The sequence below is a fragment of the Cucumis melo genome, chromosome 7 (genome assembly GCF_025177605.1).
Source record: "Cucumis melo cultivar AY chromosome 7, USDA_Cmelo_AY_1.0, whole genome shotgun sequence".
NCBI classification, from domain to species: domain Eukaryota; kingdom Viridiplantae; phylum Streptophyta; class Magnoliopsida; order Cucurbitales; family Cucurbitaceae; genus Cucumis; species Cucumis melo.
This window is the reverse complement of record NC_066863.1, coordinates 29548996-29569065: the sequence shown is the minus strand read 5'-3', so window position 1 is coordinate 29569065 and position 20070 is coordinate 29548996. Positions and strand designations below refer to the sequence as shown.

General features: G+C 27.6%; 2 protein-coding genes across 3 annotated transcripts; both read right to left on the bottom strand.

The window, feature by feature from the left end:
- Nucleotides 1–485: 485 nt before the first annotated feature.
- LOC103494858 (gamma-glutamyl peptidase 5-like) lies at nt 486–6717 on the bottom strand. 2 transcript variants are annotated; one of them, XM_008456236.3, is made up of 4 exons: nt 6215–6717; nt 2079–2231; nt 1352–1519; nt 486–847 (listed from the first exon to the last, which is right to left on the bottom strand). In XM_008456236.3, exons 1-4 carry the CDS (start codon nt 6521–6523, stop codon nt 746–748), a joined length of 732 nt encoding a protein of 243 aa, XP_008454458.1. In that variant the 5' UTR covers nt 6524–6717; the 3' UTR covers nt 486–745. The 2 variants fall into 2 exon arrangements, with proteins under 2 accessions (XP_008454458.1, XP_008454459.1); XM_008456237.3 differs by lacking the exon at nt 2079–2231 and having other exon boundaries at nt 6215–6688.
- A 5229-nt stretch (nt 6718–11946) lies between these two features.
- LOC103494857 (uncharacterized) lies at nt 11947–13504 on the bottom strand. The gene has a single exon (XM_008456235.3). The coding sequence runs from the start codon at nt 13027–13029 to the stop codon at nt 12166–12168; it is 864 nt and encodes a 287-aa protein (XP_008454457.2). The 5' UTR covers nt 13030–13504; the 3' UTR covers nt 11947–12165.
- Between the last annotated feature and the right edge of the window lie 6566 nt (nt 13505–20070).

The window sequence follows — 20070 nt, the reverse complement described above, 5'->3', positions numbered from 1 at the left end:
CCTAGGTCTGAGAATTTGAAATAGTCAGTTTTAGACAGTAAACGATGTTATGAAATAAAAATAATTATTTAGTGGTCTAGTCTTATACATAAAATGTCCATACTTGCATGTCTTAACATGAACGATTCAAAATCGCATCGTTTGTTTTAAATACAAGATGGGTCACATCCATGGTGTCTTATCCCTATACTTTAGAGCATTTAGACTTATTTACTGAACTTGATCCACTTTTATGTAACCACGTCAAGTTCAAGCATACTTATTATATCCATGATATCTTAGTTTATTGAATTAAAGGTTATAACGAGCAAATCACTTATTCAATGTCTTTATTGAATAATACTTTGTAATACTTATTCAACATGCTTATTCAACCAATGCGACTTTAATCACACCACAACAAATACTAATTGGTGAACAAAAATTACTTAGTAACAAATAGGCCATAACAATTTGTTGATAACTAAAAAGCAAATGGTCGCATATGAAATAAAGGTTAAGGCTTCTTAACCTTAAATTAGATAAATATGATTCGTGAACCAAATATCTCTTACAAGTGCTTAACATGATGGGAGGAATTGGTTTCTAAAATCTAAGTTTACATAGCTCGTATAATTAGCATACATAGGTGCACTAGATCTAGTCCCAAGCCATTCATACTCAAACCTAAGGACCAAACCAACACTGTTTAAACGTTGAAGCCCATATTTACATTGAAGAAGAAAAAACTCATTTTTCCCTAAAATCACAACCCACCTTTGAGAAAGTTGATGCAAAGCCTCTTCCATGCTTCCCTATCTGCCTCACCTTCTTCCAAATTACTCCTCATCTCCTCAGCAAATTCATCCTAGCCCCAATATAGAACATTTTCCAATTTTCACAAATTATTACAATTAGTTCAATGATCAAAATACGTATATAGATGCTGTAAGATGCAACAGTTAGAAAAAATATAACAATCAAACCAAAATATATATTTCGCAATATTTTACAATGCAAAAGAATTTGAAGGTATAACAAAACTTAAATCAAACTTTAAAAGTTTATTAATGATAGATTGTACCGTTAATAAAAGTCTCATGAATAGATATATTTTACTATACTGTAACTCCTTAAAAATGTTTTTTTGTACGCTTTGTTCTCAATCTCAAAAGTGTTACTCATTGCAAGCACCTAATATACGTACTTAAGAAGTAAAACTGAGCATAGATCAAATAATTAAGATGCATGTCATTGACCTTGAGGTCAAAGATTCAAATACCCAACTTCCACATATTCAACTTCATAAGGAAAAAAATGTTTAAGAACTAGTACGAGACCATGATAGAAATTAACCCACAATGGACCTTACCGTGATGAGTTCTCGGAGGACAAGGCGATCAATTAGGTGTAGGAGAATGTCTTTAGTGTACTCAGGGTGACCTTGAATGCCTAGGATGTGATCCCTGTATTTGAACATCTCTATGCCATATTTATCTGACTGCCCAATCACTTCAGCCTCTGAAGGAAGTTCGTAGATCTGTATCATTTTTCACGTATCCACGAAATTAGAACTTATCAAGATACAAATTTGGCTGGTTATTAACAGTTAGAGCAATATTTTTCTCGTTTATACCTAAACTTTATAGACAAGTATGATTGGATAGATACTTTCTTTAAAAATGGTAAGTTTTTAATATTTCATGCTTCTATTCTAATAGAACCATAGAAATTTAAAAATATATGAATTTGAAACTTTACAAACCTTTTAATAGATTTGAGTATTTAAAAAAATTTCAAAAGGGTAAATTGAGCTATTGGAGAAAAAGTTGTAGATTAAGAAACTATTTATACACAAAAGATTAGATATATAGTTAAACAAACATTTTCTAAAGTTGGGATAATTAATTAGACAGAGGTGTAAAGTTTAAGGATGAAACTCGAAAGTAAATCTAAAAATGGTAAAATAGCTATTTGTAGGTAATTAGTTTGAGCTAAAAAGAATACTCTTCTAATTTTGAATCCATTTTGGTGGTCGAATTTAAATATTTAAAAAGTAGAATTACTAATATAAAATAATTATTTATAAGGACGCAAACCTCGTCACGATGGCATTCGATAACGGAGAGGGTGGTGGGTATTTTGAGCGACGAGAAGAGTTTGTAAGATGAAGACACGTTTACGGTCGTGATCCCAATGTCCCATCCAGATCTACCCCTGCCCGTCTTTCCCCCCAAAGCTCGTCCCAGTATCTATACAAATCTCAACCCATTAAACAAATCTTTTTTATTTTCATATTATTTTACTAAACTGTCAATTTCACAATATATTAACCTCCAAATTTTATATCTTCTTTTTCTAAATCACCCAACAACTTTCTTTTTGGTTCTTTCAAGGATAATAAGAAAATACAATTTTTTTATAAAATTTCTACACCATCAAATCTTATTACATTTTATTTTGTCTTAAAATGTAAATAATTTATCCTAAAGTATAACCAGTTTTTAATCATATAGCATAAATAGTTTGTTTATTTTGCCGTTTTTTACAATTTCTCTTCTCCGTATACACATAATAAATATTAAAACACTTAAATAATGTTAAAATATAGAAAGAGAATCTCGTACCAAAATATTTATAAGATATAGCAAAATTTTATATTATATCAATAATAAACATTGCTATAAACTTCTATCATTGACTACATATATGTCACTATCTATCATTAATATAATATAAAATTTTACTATATTTTGTAAATAATTTGATTCATTTTGCTATATTTGAAAATGTCTCTTTTTTATTCGATGTTTAAAATGTGTTTTTTCATTCCTTGTTTAAGATTTTTTTCGATATTCGTAAATATATGGGATAGCTTACGCTCACTTTAATTAATTTCACGTGAGAATCTGCCCGAATCTATAACATTTGATTGTTAAGATTGTGATCTCTAATGTTAGCTTATATTATTGATGTTTTAGAAAGCCATATACTGTCAATTGACTTTTCCAAAATAAAACTTAGTATATTGTGAAGCATGAAAAACTATAATAACTTTTCCAATTAACTTTTAATTAATTAAAATTAAGATAAAATTTTAAAATTCACTCCTAAAGACTTAGGATGATCACGATTAAACCCTTAAATATTTTGTCGTAAAGGTTGGGTTCCTAAAGTTTTACATTTCTTTTTTTTGCCACTTATCCTAATATTTCTACAAATATAAACTTTTTTTCTACAATACAAATGTTAAAATCACTTATACTGTGTAATTATAATTTCCACTATATTTCATAAATAGTTTTTGTCATTTATCCTAAAAATGAAGATTTATCGAAAACTTTTGATATTTAACCTAAAAAATGGTGTGTTTTACAACTTTCTCTCTCTCGTCTCTAATATTCGCAAACGCAACATTAATTATGTTGAATAAGAAAATCTAACCTGACTGTGACCAACAAAAGTTAGTAGACCTCCAATCAGAAGCAAACATATCACAAACATCAAATAAATAAAACAACCTGGTACCAACCAAAATAGTCTCACGTAATTGTGATTTCGTTTGCTTACAATTTTTCTTTTCTAGAATTAGTGACCAGAATACATTTGTGGCTAAATTACATTTTCTTTTTGTTTCCTTTTAAATTTAATTCCTATTTGGTATTTAAAATTTTTAAATTTTACCTTTTATTAGATTTTAATTTTCATTTGGTCTATTTTACTTTTTCCTTTTCAATTTTGTTTCATATTTTTAATATTTAGTGTCAAGGTCTATTACTTAATTTAGTTACTTGTTTTCACCAACTTTACATGGCCGTTAAAAAGAATCATTTTAGTTAATTACCTTAAAGCTGTGTCAAAGACCAAAGTTAAATTTAACAAAATATTACATGTAAAAGAAAAAAAAAATATTGAAATCATATAAAATAATTTAATTTAAAATCTAAAGACACGTTACGTAGTAATATTTTGAGATATGAAAATATAACAATAATCAAAACCCAAATCCAAGATAAAATGTATTTTCAATGTGAGATTCTAAGAATAACTTTAGCAATATTCATAGACTTGATTTATTAGGAATTGATTTTATTAAAGATTGAATGGTATAATTGGAATAAAATAAAAGGATAGCATACGGTACATTATTTTATTGTCAAGAGTGTTGACAACTAAAATTCATTATCTAACATGCGACCTAAATATAAAGAATATTAATTGTGAATATGTAAAAATGAGTTTATATTGGCGAAATTGAGCTAACACCAAATCGATTAGCTAAGAAATATAGTTTCAATATAAAATAAATCAAATAAATGGAGGAAAAACTACATTCTTAGTCATCAGCTCTCAAAACTAATTTGCATAGATTTTCCACATCAATTTTAAAAACTCGTGCAATAAAAGTTTGCATATTGCAAATTTAAAGCTTATACACACATTTCTAAAAATTTGAAGACTGAAGTGATCTATTTTAAAAACTCAACACCAAACCATTAAAGTTTTAAAAATGTAAATTTTCCTTCACAACTTTCAGATAAAGAGTAAATAAAGTTATCAATCAACAAATCTAATAATTATTAAATTGGCATTATGTATACATCTAGACAATTTAAGTGTTTAAAATAAATATTTATAAATTTAAAAAATATTTTAAAAAATTATTCCAAACAAATCTAAAATTTATTCTAATTTTAGAAATACATTTTAAAATTAAGATTTATTTTTATCTATTTTTTAGGATTCATTTGATAACGTTCTTGTTTCATATTATATTTCTATTTTCTTGAAAAAAGAATGTGTTAGGTTAATAGTTTTCTCTTTTCGTTCCCAAAATTTAAGGAACATTTCTAAAAGTTGGGCAAGAATAGAGAAAGTTGTATTCCTATTTTATTTTATTTACGTTTCAGAATCTATGGTTGGCTCATTGGTAAGGAGACATACTTATATACACTTTTGACGTGTACATCTTAGATTCGATATCCAAACTTTGATTGCATTTTTTTTTTCATTTTTTTAAAATATTTTCCTTTTAACTTGTTTTATTTTATAATTGACTTAAATAATATAATAATATAATTAGGTTGAATTTGAATCAAACGAAAAATAATATTTAAAATCAATTTTTTTAACAACATAGGATTAATAAAAATTATTGTATTGTCATTATTAAATTTGCAACGAAATTTATGTGTATTTGATAATATCAATATTTTATAAATTTTCTATATTTTAATGAATTATATATATATATATATATGTATATATTATTTTTTACATAATTAACTCATATTTAAACTAAAAAAATAAACAAAAATATTTAGAAAAATAATACAACAAACGAGAAACAAGAAAAAAAGATCATTAAACAAGTTTCGATAAAAACAGAAAATGTAAATAGTTATCGATCGTAGTTTAGTTTCTCGTTCTATAAAAGAAGAAACAATAGACGAGAGACATAGAAACATTGTAACGTTATGGAAACTAAAAAGTACAGCTATTCTTAAGCAAATAATTTAGATGTAAAACTAATTAATACCACAATATTTTATCTAAAAGAATTTATGTCTTAATCTAATCTACTATGTTCAAAATTTAAAATGACCACAATAGTCAATTAAATGTTAGAAAAGTTTAAGGCCCATTTAATACAACCATTTCATTTTGTAGTCTAAGGCCCATTTAATTTAATTAGATTTTTTTGTTTTTCTTTTTCTGGAAAGTAGGTGTATTTCTTCGGTCTCTTACAAGTATTCGCATATTTTTTTATATGGAATGGCGAAATTATTTGTCAATTTTTCAAAATAAAAACAATTTCTAGAAAGCTATTTTTTAGTTTTTAAATTTTGGTTTGATTTTATTATTGATAGAAAAGGGAGGACACAGAAAGAAATTTGAAGATGAGAGTAGATAGGCTGATTTTTTTGGATTTGGTTTCCAATTCGATTAAATCTCGAGATTTAGGTGTTCATGTATATCGATGGATTTTAAAATAATAATAATTAAATTGCCTTCACAAATATTTAAATGACGGGATAAAAACTAAATTATAACCCTCAAAATGAAACTATTAACATTTTGAGAGCGAGTAAAGTAGCACACTGCTTCTAAAAATCAAAATTAATTCATTAACATTTTGAAAACCAAAAGAAAATTAGACTCAAGATTTAGTTAATTTTTCCCACTAACTCGAGAAAAAAAAAAAGAAAAAAAAGAAGCGAAATCAGAAAAATACCTGATGGCCGAAGCAAATGCCGAGAATTCGCTTGTTCAAGGACGCCAATCTCTGCAACAAAGCGATCAATCGGCAGATCCAAGGATCGTCGCCGTGAGCGTCGTTGCAGCTACCCGAAATCACAAATCCGTCGTAGTCGGCTATCTGATCATCTGCGGGGAACTCACCGGCAGCCACACGGAAACGATCCCAAGCCTCGCCTTCTTCGCCCAACATTCTGACGAACACTCCGAAGTATCCTCCGTATTTCATTTTAACGTATTCCGAATCATCTGCGCAAAGAAGCAACGCAAATCTCTTCATTCCCATCCTCCCTTCCTACACAATCGATCTTGGATTTCTTGTTCGGGCGATCCAATGTGGCGCCGGACGTTTCCCTCTCTAAACTCCGATTTAGTTTAGAGAGAGAAAGAGCGGAGAGGGAAAGAAAAGGGAAGGAGACAGATGGGTTCTTGTTAGTTTTTTATTTCACATTTATTTACTTATTTATTAGAGGGACACATAAGATGTATGCTTCATTACATTATTACGTCTATTTTTAGTAGATCTGAACATTTATAAAATATAATAAAATATTATAATTTATCTACGATTAGTCGTCGTTATTATATGTATTTATTTATATCGTAATAGCTAAATCATAATCTATTCTTATGGACGACAATACTTTAAATATTTTCGGAAAAAAAAAATTCTTTTATAGAAAAATCGTAAAAAAATATAAAATTAACAAAATATTTATTTAAACAAAAGAAATCAAGTTTACTTTAATAGTTTTTCTATAGTTTGTCTTCTTTTCCTTCTATCTTTGAGTTTCTTGAATACAATAAAAACAAGTTACCTATTTTTATACTTTTAAAATTTATCTGGATCGTTTAAACTTTGCAAACTTAATTTGAAAAAGAAAAACAAAAACAAATTAATACCAAACGAAGTCATGAATATCATATTTTTTTTATATAGATTATCTTTATTTTACTTTTGTTTTTGCACCAATTTTATCACAATAAAATATAAATCCAACTTACTTAAAGATAAAGCATAAAATTCCACAATACTCCTAAATTAAAAATCTTACCCTAAAAAGTTGACAAAAGTATAAAATGGTCAAACACAAAAAGAACGTATTTGGCTCGTTGTAAACATTCGACTACTAATATGAATAGTCAAACGACAAGAGTAGATTAACCTAAAAGCAATTTTAATATTTATTTATTTTTTAATTAAAGATACTAATTCTACTTTTGAAAGATGGTAGATATTCATGTTATGAAGTATTAACTATATTTGTTTATGTATAAAAATAGTAAGGTATATATATATATATATATATATAGTTTATTGATACTTTGGAAACTTTTTAAAATTCAAAGTTATTTTTTAAACAAATCACAAAGGTCTCCATCCAACAATAATAATAATGATAATTTTTCACCTTTTTTTTTAACTTTTAAAAGTCACCAATTATTTAAATTTTAAGGATATTTAGTATAATTTAGCCCCACATTCAAATAAAAGTCCGATTATTTCACATCTAATAGAGAATTTTTTTTACAAAGTAGAAAAATTACAAATATTATAGATATTGTTAACATTAATGTCCAAGAGAAAAATTATGGATCGAACTCAAAGTATCCAATTAACAAAAGATGAGTCATATAGATTCAACGTCTAAAGTCAACCAAATCCAATCAAACCCAAAAAAATATAGGTTGGGTTGACGTTTTTTTTTTTCCTCTTCATAATTTAGATAGATTTTCATATTATCATTCAATATTTACGGTGAACAACTTATCATTTAAGGGGTAAGGTGAACTATAGATGTTATACATTCATATCTCAAGTCTACCATTTTCATTTAAAAGATTATATAATCGGATAATGTCATATTAACCCGACCCCTTGTTTGGACAACCCAATTACTCAACTTAATTTTTTTAATCCAATTTTCTAACTCAATCCAACTCAACGCAAAATTTAGACCAATTCAATCCTACTCTTGGTTTGAGTTGGAGACTGATAGGTTTAAGATTTTTTTTGAACATCCAAATTTTGAATGAAAGGACCCCACGTGATAGTATACCACATTGACATTCACTAATTTTAAATTTTACCTCCTTTTACTATAACTTTTCCGACACAATTTTAATTTTAAATTTTACGTTTTTTTTTATTAAGATTTCTCAAATTGAAAATTTTCTTATGTCAAATTTTCCATAATAACTGAAAATTAAAATTTCATTAATTCCTATTCTTGTGAAAAAGTTTTTAGTTTTTTTTTCAAACTCAAAACCAACAATAATAAATAAATAAAATTTACGAAAAAAATACTGTAAAAGATAAAATTGATAAAAATATTTTGACTTTGGCAAAATAAGAATTTTTTTAATATAAATATTTTTTTTTTATTTTTAATTATAAGTTTTTAAATATTATTTGTAAATATATTAAATTAAAGAAACGATGTTCAGAATAATTAATTTTTGAATGGTCAAAAATAGTAAAATTGACAAAATATTTATTTTTTGTATGCATCGTAAATAATTTGTTTATTTTATTATTTTTAAGAAAATTACTTTTACCTAAATGTTTATTTTCTTTGATTCCAATTATAATTTTTTTCTTTTCATATTATTTATGATTAATATTAAATAAATAAATAAAAAATGTTGCTCCTTCTCGTGAAACCGTAAAGAAAGACAGATTTTTTTTTTTTTAAACGTAAATATTATTTTCTTTAATTCAATATTAATAAATCAAACTTAAGTTAAACCTCTAATTGAAATTTATTGAGTCTCTCCCAAAGTTTCAATTCTTTAAGAGAAATTTCAGGTAAGAACCTTTTTTTTTTTTTTAAATAGAAAACTTTCTATCCTTTTGAGAAATTCCAAAGGTATTTTTTACTTAAGGTTTAAAATTAATCGAAATTGGAATTGAAAAGTTGAATAAAAACAAGTAAAATGGAAAATAGTTAGATGAAGGACGAAACGATATCTTCTCTCCATGTGTAGTCCTTCACTTAAAATCTCAAAAAAGAAAAAAAGAAAAACCGTTAGAAAAAGTGGTTAAAAAAAAAAGAGCTTAGTTTTATAAGGTGAAAATTTTTCTAGGTTAAAAATAGCATTTTTCCTTTAGAATATTGGATGTTCACTAAAACGTTGTAATTAAATTAGGCCACATCTACTTATTCAAGAATAAAAATGAACAAAAAATAAAATAAAAATCAATAAAAAAAATATAAGTTATTAATATTTATCTGGAATTGAAATTACAAATTCATTGATTTAATCCATGACGTTAGAAATTTTACAAAATATAGATTATTGGATTGATGACCGTTTATGAAAAGGGGCAAAAAAGTAAGCAAATAAAATATAATGTAGGGTAACAAAGACAATGTAATTGATATAGCAATTTAATTGCATACACATTTATGTTTAATGTTTAATTGATGAATAATTAGACTTGAAAGAAAAAAAAATATTTGTTTTTAAATATAGTATAATAAAGAAACCAAAAAAAAAAAAAAAAAAAAAACTTGATGAGTATTAGAAAATAACAAACAGAGTTGACAATTTAAAGAATGAAGGTAAATGTGGTCCCATTTAGTTCTACTCTCAATTATGAAGAATTAAATATAAGTAATGTGTAAAATCCATCAAATCACATTAATCACATTAATTAAAAAAAGTATAAAATAAAATAAAATATTTAGAAAGTAGATTACCTCTTCCGTCCCAACACATTCTTTGCTAAAGGTTTTGAAACGATGACGACCAATAATAACATGAGAACCCAACAAACAAACAAGCATGAAATGTGTGGTGAATAATCAAAACACAAGATAGTTGATTGTATTCCATTAAATTATTCATTCTATATTGGAATCGATTATTGCATTAAAAGTCACTAAAACACAAATTAATTAGATGCTGCCCAATTCCAAAATGACTCCTCTAATAATAGAAAAAGAAACGTGTATTCAAAAATATAAGAAAGAAAAAGGTTTCTTTCTTTTTTAAAAACCAATAGCAACCAGTACTACTCAAAATTCATTGACCTCATACAATGGGATGGAGAATTTTTTGCCAGCTCTAGGGCTTCTTACTCACACAAGTAAGAGCTATTTGGCCCATTGGAATGAGCTATTTGGCCGATTGGGATGTGTAATTAGAATCGTTGAAAATCTAAGAGGTCTTGAAATGAGAAAGGAATCAAAGAGGAAATGAAATGCACGAGAAAGAACGTTACGTTGATAAAATTGTTGAAACAAAATGAGTTTGTTATTAAAAATCGATCCAAAACACTCAATTCAAATATGAACTAATAACAAATCTCCAAACAGCCCTATAGTTCATTTTGGACTAATGTCTTTAGGTGTTATTAACCAAATATTCATGTATGTAGTTTTTATGATCTTTTAGATGTTACTCTTCTTTGAACCTTTTGAAAGGTTGCAATTTTACTTTTAGTTCTAGAGTTTACTAACTTGAATTAAAAAGGCAATTTATATTAATTTTTTTAACCCCTATATTATATATAACAAAACGGTTTAATGGATTTGTTGAATAGCTTAGGCAAATATTGTCGAGTTGGTCATAGTTTTTTATAGTTTGGTATGCCATTTCTGCAGTAACACCACTCCACTATGCATGGAGAATGCTGATCTTAAATCAAGTGGCACGTACATGCTGGAACAAATCACACTCTTTGTTTAAACCTCCTTATTAACTGTCTTCTTGAAGTAAAAATCAGAACAGAAAAAATAAACTTTGCTTAAAAATGGAGGGAATTGGAAAAGGAGGTCTGCCCAATGCCCCGACACACTGCCATCCATTTTGTTTATAATGGAAGCAACTGGTATTAGGTACCAAGAAACTCACCAAAGTGAAAACATTGGGACTAGTTTGATAGTGATTCATTCCTAAAGTTGACAGCGGGTGAGTTGCACTTCTTCCTGTTTCTCTAATCTACTTTTAGAAACATTCCTAAAATAAGGATGGCTAGAAGTACTACCCTTTGAAGTCCCAAATTTTCCACCTTCTACTAGAGTATATAACAACTTATAACTCTTATAACTTTTATAGATGTTTGAAGAACTAAGTTAGTTATTATACTTTGTGGTTACAATAGTTTGTAGGTTATAATAGTTTATATTTAGGGTGCAAACTATTTTAATTCGAGTTATAATAGTACTATAACAAAGAAGAAGAAAAGAAGGAAATAGTAAACAAGGTAAAAAATGAACTAGAAAAAGTAATATTGAAGTTCAATGTAGGTTTTAATATTTGAAAACGAACTAATGCAATTGCAGCCCCAAACACGTGGAGTGTGCTATTATAGCGCCCAAACACCCCATAGTTTCAGGAACTAGGTAGCTATCTACTTACTTTTTAAATTGGGCTAGAAATTTCAAGTGTTCTAAAAGATGCAAAATAACCAAGCTTATATTTTCAAAACAAGTAGCTAAAAATAATCATCACCAAACAAAGTCTAAGAAAGCATTTAGTGCCTCTTAAGCAGTGATAAAGAGAACTGGAGCTTTGTGCTTCAAATCTTCTTTCCAGTTGTTCTTAGTTTATAACTACATCAATCCGAATATCTTTCTCGTTTCAAAGTTTGGTTGGATGGAGTTCATTCCCATTCCTCCATACATTCTAGTCCATAATGCCATGATTTTGGTTGGGAATTAGTATATACTATCGGTTTTACCAAAGAGGCAAAGCCCTACATTCAAGACAACTATAATACATTTCCAATAGAAAGGATATACATTTCCCTTATTTTTTATCTCACTACTGTGCTATTGAGTAGCAAAGGAAGTTCAAGAAAGATGGAGATGGGCTATCGCTTCTCATCTCCAATCCAATATTGAAGCCAAGTTATGCAACTATATAGCATAAAATTATAGAAATCTATGTTAGTATCATACAAAGGTTGTGTTCATGGACTTACATCTCCTTGAGGTCCATGCCAATGTTGTTCACCAGTACATCATCATCTTCCAGAACAAAATCCATGTCGAATTGTAAGAGGCTTGCATCGTCTTCGACTGATCTTGTTGGTTGTAGCTTCTGTTTTGGCCTGCAGAAACACGGTTGCTCGGTTAAACTTACCTCTGACTCATATTCCATGATAATCCTTTGCAAGCATTCAATAACTTCTTGACAATATTGCTGCTTTTGCTCCATTAATCGATGAGACTGATTGGCTCGAATTTCGGTTGCACTCTTCTCATGTTGAAGACGAAAAATCATAGCCATTGCCTCTTCAGCTGCTGTTGCAGCTGCCATTCTTTCCTTCTCAAGCTCTTCAAGAGCTTCCTTCTTCTGCTTCCTTTCAATTTTCACTAATTCCCTTAGTTTAATGACATCGAATTCGCCATCTTCAGAATAATTCTCTTTCTCTTCATTCTGAACATCTTCTTCCAACATTTCATTCTTCTCATCACTTCTAACATCACCCTCCGAATCCACAGCCCATTTGGACTTTGCAACTAAATTGAACTTACAGAAAAGGAATCCATTCTTCTTCAACCAATCCAATCGTCTACTAATTCCACAAGTGAAATTGCAAACCTCAACAACATTGGTTTTCAACCAGATCCCCGCTCTTATATTATCAGATTTCCCCCTAAAATCGTATAGCAATTGCATTAAATCCTTCCCATGCCAACTAAATTGCACGACCTTTAAACTGGCCCAAAACAACAGGAGAAAAAGGCCTAAAATAATAAAAAGCCGAGGGAAACACCCAAACACCAAAAACCAGCTTTTAAACTCAATGCTCTGTTTCAAAAGCGAAGAAATACCCATTCCCCTCTAGAAAAACATAAACCCAGCAGGAAACCAACAAAAATCATTCAAGAAAGTCCAAGAACAGAGAGACTTGAGATAAACTTCCAATCAGGGCCCAAAGACTGGGAACAAGATCCTCCGAAATAGAAGACTTAAACCTCGCGATTCATCAAGAAAAACGCAGAGACCTAGGGATTCATTGGGAAGGCAATAGAAAGGGCATTGCAAAAGCAAAAGCGAAAGGGGAGCCGAAAGTGAGAAGAGAAACCTGAAATGCGGTGCCTAAATGAAGTGAAACAGTGGATGGGTTGGAGAAGAAGAGTTGGGTGGGGGGTTTAAATCGGGCGGCAGGAAGAAGAAGAATGGATAACGGGTAAGAAAAAGAGAGAATGATATTTGCCTTAAAAGTGAAATAATGAAGATGATCCGAGTCGCATGCAAATGGGAAAATGGCGTACGATCGTGACATTGAAGGCGATACGTGGGAGGTGGGAATATCTCTCACAGTCACTCTCCAACCAACACACACACAACTTATACGTGTGATACGTGCGAGGTCTGAATTATCACTGTGTCACTTTAAAAAACATCATCAACTATGATCAGAACGTTTTTCATTAACCACACACACACCCTAGTTGTAGACTTGTAGTAGTTAGGATTATTATTTAGTATCTTAAATTCTCAATAAACTTTCTTTTCATGTAAAGGCAAAGGTGTGCGTACCAGATTTGCTAAACGGTCATCATAAACTAGGAACCCATGAAAACATGTTTTATTCACTTCTGCATCTCAACTTTCTTATGTTTCTTTCATCCAAGGATTTGATATGTAAACTTTCTTTTTAAAATCACCCCTAAAAAAAGAAGATGTATTTGAACAAACGTTTGAAACAAATATGATAGAGATGAGGTTAAAAAAGAAAAAAAACATGAAGAAAAAGATAATACGCAAAAGATATTTTTAAAAACAATAATATTTTTAACAAACAACCCTGTCAAATGAGAAATTATAGATGATGAAATTTGTGGTTAATTAAAAGTTAAGGTATATTTTAAAATGTAATTGAAGATGTAAGTTGACAAATGTTGATGACATCTGGTGCTTTCGTAGTAACCATTGGGCCATTGGACTAGATAAAATAGCTTTGCCTAATTTAGTATTAAGATTTGGGCTCAAAGATCAATCCAACCCAAAAATATATTTAATTCTACTTAAAGCCCAAAAACTCTGTCTAAATCTAATTTGGTGGGCCCAATAGTCAGGTTCGTAGGCCAATAAAAGAATTCTCTTCAATACTTGACGAAATTTCTTCTTCCTCCTCAAAATCAAAAAAAAAAAAAAAAAAAAAAAAAAAAGGGAAAGGTGCAACAAATATGAAATATTAGATAATCAACAAAATATAATACAAAAATAATGGAAATATAAGTAGAAGGGAAAGGAGGGAAAAGGGGGGGAAATGACAGATCAACACAAACATATGATATGTCAAATAAGCTATAATCAATTTTGAAACTTTTCTTTACACAAATTACATACATGGATGAACCTATCACACTTTTAACCTTGAAAATTGATAATATGATTGAATTACTACAATGATTTTTCTCTAAAAAAATATAAAATTAGGTGGTGACATATATATGTGCAAACAGATCTAAAGGGAAATGTGTGCCATTGCACACGATTCCCAAGTTAATATGAAAGGAAAAAAAAAAGAGAGGAGAAAATAGCTTTGGTGTTTGAGCTTTATTATAAATAAACTTCTGCAATTGATTCGATTTGATACGAGAATCATTAGACTTTAGTAATTAAATCAAAACTAACCATGTTGTTTATTTACATTATCAAAAAAGAAAAACTACATATATAAAAATTGAATTTTGAAAAATCACCAACATGTACATTATAACATTTTTTTCATTATGGAATGTTGTCGTTTTTATAGATATCATGGGATTGACTAAAATAAATTTAACTCAACGGTAATTAACATAATTCACCATCTTAGAAGTGAGTAATCTGAATCTTCAAATTTCTAATTATTGCACTAGGAGGAAAAATTAAATTATTAAATTAGACTAGAAGTTTTAGCAGTATTGTGGAGAACCCACATGGATCCTAGGTATGAGGTTTTAGAGTTGAACTATGGAGATATAGAAATATGCAACAAAGGATCACAATTTTTTGTTTCTTATTATTGAAAAGTTAGTATTTAAAGAGTGGTTACATGTTCGTTATTTAAAAGTGCTAATAAAAGAAACAAAAATGTATCATTTCAATCTAATAGGAAAGAAGTAAACTCATAACTTTAATTTGATAAAAAAAACGAAAAAGTGTCATTCAAAACATAAATGAAAAATGAAAGACCGAAAGACAAAAAAAAAAAAAAAAAAAAATTAAAAAGAAAGACCAACTATTGAAATACAAAACTAGTCTATTGATATTGTCCTTTATTGTATATCACTTTAGTTTCTATCTTTATAAAATTGTTCAGTGCAGTGCTCTCGGTTGGCTCAAAAAAGAAGTAAATCCAATCAACTTTGATTTCTAGTAGGACCTAACAGTATTATATGGAGGGTGTAGTCGTATCATGGAGATTTTAACTATACAAAATTTGGCCCTTTTTGCTTCCAAAACACAACCTTTCACACACTTAACACTCCAAAACATTAATCGGAAGGGGAAATTAATATGGTGAAACATTGAGTTCAAAGGAAAGACGACAACTTAATTAACGATAATAGTTAATGGTTAATGTATTAGTTTTCTTATAATTTGACTGTGTTATTTGTAATTAATTTTGGATGAATTATTAATATCTGTTAAATGGCATTCAGGTGGTGTGTGTGTTGGAGTTGATTATAAAAAGAAAGAAAGAAAGAAAGAAAGAAAGAAAGAAAGAAAGAAAGAAAGAAAGAAAGAAAGAAATGCTAATTAAGGGGTGGGAGGGGGCAAAGGGTTTTGCTGGTGGTTGTTGTATCAAAGTCAATGGAATATTATTATTATTATTGTTCTTCGGTTTATTTATTTAATTGCATATACTTTTTCTTATATATATATATATATATATATATATATATTATTGGTTGATGAGCTAAGCAACAATTCAAATTCTCTATTAAATGGTTCTCACTTCTCACTTTTGTTTTCTTTGTTTATTAACAATCCATCCAAATATTCCCATTATATTACCAATTTAATTTAACCTACCATTTAGTTTCCCTATGCCCCGCAATAGTACACACACACACACACACACTCCCTCATCTCTTTTTTAAATTTAATTAAACATTTTTCATCAATTCAACTATATATACATACACACACACCCATACTCTAATTATTTTTAATTTTGTCTATTGTGCCTTAACCCCTTTAGTTCTGCATTTAATTATTTGCCCTATAAAACTTATATTTATTTTATTTAAGACATTTTTAACTTTTAGATGGAAGACTTCAAAATTGATTCAACTCATATATCATTATATTATACCACATCTTCATCTTATGACTCTCTTAGTCTTTGAAAAGGTACATTTGTATGTAATATATAAATATGTATACATATTCAATCTTGGACTTTTATTAATACAAGTAATATAATAATTGTAAAGATAGAAGATGGAACTTTCGATTTTTAAAGATAAACGTCCTATTAATTATCATTAAACCAATCTTATACTTGACATTTATATTTAAACATCATTCTAAAAAAATAACAACTACATATTCCAAAAAATTCAATAATATTTTAAAAAATGAATATTAGCAACTAAAATGTATGCAATTCAAATCAACTTCCTGAATCTTTGTTTAAGAAAAAACAGATTTCATGATATTATCTGCATAAAAAACATATAAGAAACATTAACATATAAAAGGGAACATGATTCTAACCTATAGAGCTATACTATATATGCTTTAGCTCTCTGTCTGATATCAATGAATTATAAAATATATTCAATGGGCAAGTTTTGTTATAGTGTCTTTTTACTATTTAAGCAATTTATTTTGTTAGAATATTTTGATTAATCAAATTTTATAAGTTAAAATACTATTTTAGTTTCTATAAGTCTAAGTTTATTCTATTTTAATATCTATGTTTAATTGTCTAATTTTAGTTTTTAAACACAATTATTATTAATTTTTTTAAAAAAGGACCTTTTCATTATTGGTTAATATATTGTATTTTTCTGGATGACGCTTATTATTATCAACCAATATCTGTAAAAATTTATTAAAAATACAGATACTTGCATTAGAGCATTAGATGTATAAGAAGTAATCGAAGAAACCAATGAGGAGAAAAAAAATGGTATATTAACCTAAATTCATTTGATTTTCTTCTAATATATTCTTTTGAAAGTTTTCACTGTGGAAGAAAACTAATATACTATTTGTTTATAACTTTTTCTTTCTATGGGATTTACCTATTGTGGAAAACTTTACTTTTATGGTATAACCCAAAACCAAAACCCTAACTTTGTTTTTACACAACCCAATGACACTTGCCATTTGTTTAGTAAATAAAGTAACATATAATAACCCAATATTTATTTTAAAGAATATATAATTATAAACATAAAATATTGTCAAATAGATATATTTTGATTAATTAAATGATCACTATAGATTGAATTATACTATAAAGGATTTCTTTATGTGGTGGGGATCCATGTTTTGATATAGTTTAAGATTATTTCGTACAATTCTTTGGTTGGATAGCAATTACCTTGAAACTTTGGCCACTTATGGCCAAAATTAATTATCTTTTTGAATAATCCTTTTTATTTTTATAATAATATAATATTGCAAAAGGGGAAAAAGATATATATAGTTATTTTCATTCATTTGAACTCTAAAAGTGACAACACCATTCAACTTTATTATCCTTCCCTAATTTTGTTTTGTTTCGTTTAATGTAACTTTAGTTTTGATTCTTTGGTCTTTTGACATAATTTAGTTCAATTTAAGGTTGTGTTTAAAAGAATTGACAGAAAAATAATAATAATAATAACAATAATAATAATAATAAAAAGTTGAGAGGAAATAAATTTAATTTTCAAAAATTTAAAACTAAAAGCTAAGGCTCTTCTAGATAACCATTTGATTTTTAGCTTTTCGTATTTCAAATTCAAGTTTATAATTACTCATTTGACCTTTTAAATTTTTTGTTTTCATATCTAACTTATTGTTATTATTATTAGTTTGTAATTTGAGAGGACTTAGATTCTTCTAATTATTCAAACGATAACGATGACGATGACGAAAAGAAAAAAGAGAAATAAGTTTAATTTTTAAAAACTGAAAACAAAAGAAAAAAATAAGAAAGGACATATAGTACATTTTAAAATATAAGAATTGATGATTTTTTTTATGGCATATTATTTGTTGGTCTTAGATTGTGCATGATTGGAGTTAGTATATGCATATATATAAAAGGCTTATAGTAGGGCCAGGGGTTGAACAGCAACTATATATCTAATTTAGAAGTTGGAAGCCTAAAGTGATAATATTATTAATTGATTGTTTTGCCTTAATTATTTATTAATTAATTGTATTCATTAATTTTCTAAGTATACTCATATTTTTAAATAGTTTATTATAATAATTCTTTTTTAAAACATTATACATGATGGAAATTTCCATTGATATGTATGATTAGAAATTTTATTAACATTTATAAATGTACGATAGGTTTTAGGTTACTAAAACTTTTAAGCTGTAGTTTAATTTATATTAGTTTCAATATGATAGTAGTTTATGAGATGAGATTTAGGTTGAGGTTGGAATCATTTTCTTAGTTTATAAAATTGCAAAAACCATTATAGATTAAATCATCGATGGGCATTTCAATTAATAATATAATAAAAGTTTTATCCAATTTTTTTGTTGTATAGATCAACCCGATTTAATATATTTTCTAATTAGTTTTAGAAGGGCAATCTCATAATTTTATTAGCTGAATTTATAGTTCTTATATTAGCCTTTTAGTTTAAAAAACCATTTGAAGGTCAAACAATCAGTTTTCAAATATATTTTAAAAACTTATATTCAAGAATCGAGTGAGAAAATAAAAATAAAAAGAATATGTCTTTTATATTAGAAGCTTGAATTGATTTAAATTTAATTGAGAATTTTACTCTATTCCAAATATTTGTTATATTAAGATATAAGAACGAGAACATAATGTATTGTCACGTTTAATTTGAAGAAACAAATTAAAACTTAATCGAAATGTCATTAAGCATCAAAATGTGTAGGGATATAAGATTGTTATTTTAATTTGTTATTGTTTTCTTATAAACTGCTGACTCCAATAAAACTCCAAGTGTTGTGTTCACATGAATTAGTTCATCAACCCTTTGATTTTTTTTTTTCTAAAATGAACCTTTGGAAACTTTAATAGTATCGATCTTTTGAAGAGGGTGGTAGATCAATCATGATATGGTTTTTTATTAATATTTATTTGACTTGAATTAAATAATGTAATGTTTTATTTAATAACCATCTTTTACTATCCCACAATATATGATGCCTCAATTATTTCACTCCTCCAATTAGCCGTTGCTACACTTTTTACTTCTTTCGCATTACAAACTTTGAGTGATAGTAGTTCTTTGTTAATTTCTAGGGTTATATTATAAATTGGATACGATTTATTAAGAATGAAATATCTATTGATCTTGTGATTTAAGATTGCACCTTGTTAATAAAAACGTACATATTGTTAAAGTAGAAAAAGGGAAGAACGACGTCTACGCTAAGTTACTCAATAAAAGAGAGAAAAAAAAGCTTGAAGTAGTACTATTTGTCGTATTCAAATAAGAAATAAAGTTTAATTCATAGCATTACTAAATCTTAATAAAAGTAATAATAATCGTAGCGATGATTTCGAAAACTGTCATAATTAACTCAGGGATTATAATAAAATGACTTCTTAGCTGTCACTTATAAATAATTTGCACTTATAACCAAAACAGACAAGATACATAATGATAATATTTTTTAAATATTTTCCTTATATTCAAATAAATATTTTTCTACAGAATATTA